The sequence below is a fragment of the Arachis duranensis genome, chromosome 4 (genome assembly GCF_000817695.3).
Source record: "Arachis duranensis cultivar V14167 chromosome 4, aradu.V14167.gnm2.J7QH, whole genome shotgun sequence".
NCBI lineage: Eukaryota > Viridiplantae > Streptophyta > Magnoliopsida > Fabales > Fabaceae > Arachis > Arachis duranensis.
Window position 1 is genome coordinate 20,490,424 of NC_029775.3, and position 7,498 is coordinate 20,497,921.

Genomic DNA, 7,498 nt, shown 5'->3' on the forward strand with positions numbered 1-7,498 from the left:
AAACTAAAAGAACTGTACCTTATGTTCAATATTGCAGGAAACGGAGCGCTTATCGCATATTTGATACATTCTTTTTGATAAATCATAGATAACAGCCTCGCGTCCAAGGTCATCAATTGCTCGAATGTCCACAGTATATGTAACCTGCAAGAAATCAGTATAGTAATCATGAGTATTGAATCTGAAAAACAAGCAGAGAAGGAAGAATAACTGAGATATTCAAGTCTCTTACCTGGCCTGGAATGACATTACTAGCACTCGGCCATGTTGATATCTCTCCAACTGTACAAACAAGTGAACTCGAAAGTGATTTCACCGTAGAATCACTGCAATGATCATCATAAGAAAGGAATTCTTCTGGGTTCTTGCAGAGGTTTTCCATAACTACTATTAATTCAGCAGCAGCAGCCATAGGATCTTGGCGCATGGACATCGGTACAGTCCCGGCATGACCCTGTGATCCTCTAACAGTAACCTGCAAAGTTTGTTATTTCTTACATCAACATATATGTAGTGATATACAGCAACTACAAGTAAAACTGACCAACATTAATCTTGTATTACACTCCCTTCGTTCCCTTTTAACTGTCACTAAAAATTTGATCCACTGATCCGAGAACTTACCAAATTTTCACAGATACCAGATAAAAGGTACAGAGAGAGTAATACTTTTCTAGTGAACAGATTTGAGACAAAAATCCAGGCGGAATTCCTATTGGTTACCTTCAATCTGGTCTGGCCAGCTATGCCTTTAACCACACCAAGTGGAAAACCCTTCTGTTCTAGCACAGGCCCCTGTTCAATGTGAATCTGCAGCATTTAAAAACCAATAAAATTGTCAATTTTCCAGTAGCCATATCTCTGAAACGTTCTACATAGCTGAAGAGTGCAAATGTTTGTTATATACCTCAACATAGCCCCAAACAGATTTTGGATCATACTTGAGCTGTAACAAACTTTCCTCTGTAATTTCTATAGAATTCTCCTTGAGAACATCTTTTATCATTGCATCCCTGGAAAAGTTTCCACTAGTAAATGAAATGGTACTGATTATAAGGAAATTTTAGTATAGCTATAGTCAGAAGTTTCCGAAATGATACCTCTTATCAGATATCTCCAATGTTGTAGCAGGTAAAATGCCGGCTATAGCGCCACTACCCAAGAAAGTAGTTTGAAACCTCACTCCTTCTTCATCACAAAATGCAATCACCTGTTAGGACAGGAATAACAGATCATCAAAAAAATAGTCCCATAGCACAGAAATTTATATGTACATTTATTTCACAATCTCTTTTTTCCAATGCTCATCATTATTATCAAGAAAATAAACCAATGAGAAGAACACAAACTAGCACTATTGTGTTGTACTTAATGTAGTAAACAAATTACGGTTAGTGGAACTACCAAACATAAATCACTTTTACTTTAAAAATCAATTCTATGTTGATAACATAATTTAATCAATCAAAGTCTTATATGATATCAGTAACTTATCTGACCTCAACAGGGCGCTTTAGCTTTTCCAGCTTTCCATTGACTTTCAAAGCCTTTAGTGCAGATATTGCTGATACTATTCCTAGTGATCCATCAAACATGCCAGCATCCACAACAGTATCCTACACAAAATAAGCATCAACAACATTATACATCAGCTTTCAAAGGAAGAGTTCAACTTAATTTGAAATTATTTTTGTGGATATAGATTCCTCACCATGTGAGATCCAATCAATAAGGCCTCGGCATTTGGATTCGCACCTTCAACTCGGCCGTGTACGTTTCCCATTTGGTCCACCCAACTGGAATAAAGCATAAGCATCAGTGAAGCTCTCAGAAAAGCTATTCAGATTTGAGGAAGTTAGAATGCTAACGTTCTCAAACCAGCGTCCTCCATCCACTCGCGGATAACGTTGATTGCTCTCATAGATGCAGGACTCAAGAATGTTCTCTCCAGATAGCCATTACCATCACTCACCTGTTCATCCAACAATAACATTAGATATTCAAGAATAAGCCATTTCACAGTATCCCTTTTATCTGTCAAGTCACCATCACTGTTTAGTACATTGTTAGATAAATCATAAATATATCTTGTGGCAATAACAGATAAAAGAGAACAGAAAAAAGTAATTAATTTTGCAGGTCAAGATAGATCTCAAATTCATTGAAGTGCATGACAAAACAAAACCCCTTTTATTTAGATTGTGGAACGCGGCAGGTTTATGACAATGTTATGCTTTGATACAGATAGAAATTGAAGTTAGCATGGTTAGCCTCTTGCTGAAACCATGGTTTTGGAGTTCCAAACAGACATCCAAACATGTTTATTAGTCCAAAAAGATATATGCAGACTCCAGTGATTGTAAGTAGTTATCCAATGATGCATTTTATTGCATGGCTTTTGGACTGAAGCATTGCAGTGAAGAACAGATACTCACCTCTTGCATTATAAGTTGAGTAGAAAATTTTCTTGGAAAATTATGAGAGAGAATTATGTACCTTTCCAAGCTGATAGAGTCTCCCCACTGCCTCATCTCGTAGAATCTGTGGAAACAAATCACCTTGTTTTTCTAAATCTCCAGTTTCATTACCTAATAATCATTTCAAGTAAAAGTATACTTAGCATGTCCAAGCAGTTCACAGCCATAACGGGGAGAAAAAAGAACAAAGAAACACAATTTTGTGCTTCCTGTTTAATTTTCTCCTCTTTTGAATAAAAAATAAAAGATGTTCTGAACAAGAAATATCCAGAATCTTCTAGAACTAGCTTTTGTCTTTTTGGTTTCTCATTACATCTCTCAGCCTAACAGGTCAAAGACTAATTCACCGCAAATCTAAACTCCACTTAAGGGTTGCCAATGGATTACTCCATACACAAGGTGGATTCGAACACCCGGCCCTTACTTAATTCGATGAGTGACCGCTCGAACAGCCCAAGTCGGTACTGTGGTTAAAACTCTTAACATTACCAACACTGGTTGTGATAATATTTTAGTTGGATTGCTGATTACTCATATAGAGACTAGAGTGACTCATGTTCTTCAATTTCTTTGATCTTCCCCTCCTCTCTTCACATAATAATTTTCTTTCTTGTTTGTGTTTGCTAGCTCAGATTTAATTAAACGTGACGCCACCAGAAAAGAAAAGTGACAAACTCAACCGTGAAACAACGCTGAGGTGGCGTTTATTCCGGTTTATGCTTTATGCTTTGCTCTCATACTCTCACGTTAATTACATCGGAATCTGAGACCGAAAAAAGAGATCTTGTTCTACCTTCTAACTTGTAACACTTTGGCGAAAAGAAGAAAAAAATTACTTGGATCTTAAAAAGGTGTCTTTTCATCCAAGAACCAAAACTTCACCATCTCTTTATGTTTTCATTTATTCATTCGTGTTAATGAATTATAGAAAAATGAAAAAATAAACAAGAGAAGGAATAATAATATTTACCAGAAAACGTTGAAGCGCATGCAGGAGGAGGAGCTGACAAGAGAAAGAAGAAGAAGAAACAAGAGTGAAGAAAAGTGAACGTGAACGCGTGATGTTGATGGTGGTGGTGGTGGTGGTGGTGGTGGTGGTGGTTAGGCTTGAAACATTTATGAAAGGAAGCAGCGGTGGAAGAACTCATAGTGATAAGTATATGGTAGTGGTGGCTTTTGGCTTCTGGAGAGGATTATCGTCCCTTTGAGTTTTTGTTTCTTGGGTGGACCAAATAAAAGAAAAGAAGATGCAAAAGCAAAGCTTGATTGAGAGAAAGAGGAACTTGTGAATCTGAATAAACAAAGGGAATAATAATGGATCCGGAATCTTGTGGTGATTACTGATTAATTGGTGGCGGCTATAAAAACAGAAACCCGTGACATGCACGAGCGGGATGAGTGCCCTCTCTTTTCACTGCGTCTGTGGACCCTACACAAGTGGCGCTGCTGCATTTTCCCTCATGTTTCTTTCTTTCTTTTCTTTCTTTCTACCCCCAACTCTACTACATATAACTACTTGCAATCTTGCACCCAGTTTTAGTTGAGCCTGTGTGTGTGTGGTGGTAAAAAAGAGAAGAAAACCCTACATTCTATGTATCGAAATTATTTTGCATTATTATCATTGCAAGGCAAATCAAGGAGTAGCGAACAGTGATACATAGTTAGTTCGCTGTGTTTCTATCATATAAGTGTTGCTTAAGTTACGTGCGCTATCCTTCTCCTCATTTCTTTATATCTATCCCAAACTCTTTTTGATTGGTCTAATTTCAATAATGTTAACGAAAAATTATATCTCTAATTAAAAAATAAATATTATTACTCCCACGACACATACTATTTTAGTTAAACTATTTTGTCTTACACGTCTATTTTTCTTTCTTAATTTTTTTTGTTTTATTATCTTACATTATTTATTAGTAAATTACTATTCTTTTGTTCTAAAAATATTCCACAATTTCAAAATAATTGTCAATTTAAAATACATCAGTTTGTCCAATTTTTTTCCCACATCATAGGATTGAATTTCATTGCTTCAGTCTTTTAAAAAGAATCATCGTCAATTAATCTTTATACTACTTATACAAATATAAATTAATTCTGTGTTACTATATAATACATATATACAAACAAAAAAGAAGATCCACGAATATAACTTCAATTATAAGCTAATCACTATTATAAGCTAATTTCATGAAAATATTTGGGGGAGGGGAAAATAAATAAATATTAACCTTTTATTATTTTCCCCTTACATAAAAAACTGTAATTTTCTATTAAATTACTATTTTCATATAGTATACAATATACATACATGTTTTGGTTAAGACAAATAGTTAACTAAAATATTATTATGCTCTCCCTGTATATAAATCGTTGGTATATTGTTGGTTTCATATTTCAATGGTCATTATGCCGTAAATAATCATGGTGAATGAAATAGTTTTTAATTTCTTTACTAATTAAAAAGCATGAAACAAAAAGATTTAATTTTCAACGATTTATTCTTATTGTTTCCTCATAAATTGTGGTACTAGCATATACAGGTTTTATATTTTTCTGTAAAACTTATAGATATAATATTTATCATGTAATAAATTAGTTAGTTTAGTTCCAATTTCTTTAAAGTAGTTGAAAGTTAATTAATTTTGTTAGAGTGCTACTAACAAATTCTCCTCCAAATATTTATGTTTTCGTAATCTCCGTTTTTTTCTAGCACAATTTTCTCATCTTCCATTTTTTCCTCTTCTCATGAGCTCAAACAAAGAGTTTAATGAGAACTTGCTTCACATTGTTGCTTTACTTTTTTCTATTAATAGAAAGAAGTTTCGATTAGTGAAATCTAAAAAAAAAATTTGAATCTTCTTCAATCTTTTCAAGATTCATCGATCCTCATCAATGGTTGATCCGTTTGCACTTTTAACAACAGATCAACCTAGCTTGATCTTGATAACTTAGCAGCTCACTAAAAAAAATTACCATCCATGTAGTCGAGCCATAAAAAAGGCACTCAATGCAAAGAAAAAGTTAGGAGTCATCAATGGTACAATTCCACAACTTGACCAGTAGTAGATATCGAACAATTCAAAAATTGACAGTATATAAATGACATTATAAGTACTTGAATCCTCAATTCAGATTCCAAAAAAAATTACAACTTCACTTGTATATGCCGATTCCGTAGAAAAATTGTGGAACGATATTAAAGATATAGATTTGAGCATGGCAATGGACCTCGAATATTTGAACTCGAGAGAATTTATGAATCTGAACTAAGGTGCCATGATTGATTCCCAATACTTTACAAGAATCAAAGTGTTATGGAAAGAACTTGGTTCATATTATCCAGTGTAGTGCAATTATGGCGATGCACGCCTAATGCAAGATTTTTTTTTATCAGAATATGTACACTGTTTTATCATGGGATTTGATGAATTTTTTTTCCAAATCTTTCTTATGGAACCCCTATCAGTTGTAAGACTCCGGATTCTGAAAAGTTATTGATAAATTATTTATAATCTATTATATTTAATTACGATTATAATTTTTAGAGATTTTCGTATGCAAGAAGAGTAATTCTCATTTATAATTTAGAGTTTTTGTAATTGAAAAATAATAAATATTTTTATATGTCTTAATTTTTAATATCTGGATTTTTAATCTTATTTTATAAATAAAAGAGAATTAATTTACTTATCTCTAATTTCTATTAAATTAGCATTTGAATGAAAATAATTTACAAATTGAAATCGAAAGGTATTTTAAAGATAGAAATCTTATATATTCCTCTTCTGTTTAAAAGATGTTTTGTGTGGTATTAGTTATTTTTTTCCTCACCTTCATCCTTACAAGTTTTTATAAGAGGAATAGAAATTTGGTTATGTAATGCTTGTAAAATCAACAATGTGCGTACGTGCGTGCGTGCGTGTGTTGTAATCTGTATTGAAAGTATGGATGCATGTTTTGAAAAATACGTGTTAAGTTTAAACAGACTCATATTTTAGTATTAAATATTTTAAGAGTCGTCGTAATATCCGACCTATCAGAGTGGCGCAGCCGGAAGCGTGACATTTTAATAGTTAGGGTGTTACACCAATCATAAACAAGGTCTTCTCCCTTGTGTGGTACAAGAGGAGAAGCCTTGATCCATTGGTATTAACACGCTCCTAAATCAGATTACTGTTTTGACCAAGAGTCAACCTCAACAACAACAATTCCATGACAAAGGTAGAGGACGACAGAGAAGAGACAAGCAAATGTATTCTCATTGTGGTCTTTTTGGTCACGCAATAAAAAAATATTATAAAATTCATGGGTTTCCTCCCACATATGGAAGAGGTCGCGGCACAAAAGCTTCAATTCACCATGTAGCATCGATCTTAGAAGCAAGTTCCTCATTGAATCTGGATCAAAATAAGATACAACAGCTCATTGCTATACTTAGCAGCCACAAAATTCAAGATTCACCTTTAATGAAGTTTACTTAAGTAACCACACCTGCAGGTATAATCCTCAACTCATCACTATCAAGAACTTCAATGCCTAAAAATTGTTGGATACTGAATAATGAAGCAATGATCCACATTGCTTGTGATATCAATCTGTTTTCAAACATTCATACCTCCAACCAATATTCAGTAATACTCCCAAATGGTCTAGAGTTCAAAGCCAAATTTAATACATAGGTTCAGTCATCATTAGTCTTGAAATCACACTACAAAATATATTCTTTATGTCCAAAAATTTCATATTAATTTGCTGTCAGTTTCTTCTTTTTTATGCAACACACCAATTACAATCATAATTAGGCACAAATTTTTTCATATTCAGGATCCCAGGTCATCGAAGAAGATTGGGAATGGTAAGTTAAGCAATGGACTCTACATGTACTTTTTTATCTTTGGCACTTTCGCTTTGGTTATGCATCTAATAAAATTTTAAAAATTTTGTCTTTACCAAATAAATCATCTTTTAATTCTGATTCTAATTGTTCAATTTGCCTCTTATGAGAGACCAGCTTATGA

The 7,498-nt window shown here is 33.6% G+C and overlaps 1 protein-coding gene across 1 annotated transcript in view; it reads right to left on the minus strand.

The window, feature by feature from the left end:
* LOC107483711 (allantoate deiminase 2) overlaps positions 1-3,579 on the minus strand; it is a gene marked incomplete at its 5' end in the record, with an annotated part of 4,255 nt that extends 676 nt beyond the window's left edge. The window contains 10 exon segments of the mRNA XM_016104322.3: positions 19-144; positions 233-475; positions 724-810; positions 908-1,013; positions 1,101-1,210; positions 1,500-1,616; positions 1,712-1,796; positions 1,869-1,972; positions 2,497-2,588; positions 3,448-3,579. Coding sequence (XP_015959808.1) covers positions 19-144; positions 233-475; positions 724-810; positions 908-1,013; positions 1,101-1,210; positions 1,500-1,616; positions 1,712-1,796; positions 1,869-1,972; positions 2,497-2,588; positions 3,448-3,579 — 1,202 coding nt within the window.
* Between the last annotated feature and the right edge of the window lie 3,919 nt (positions 3,580-7,498).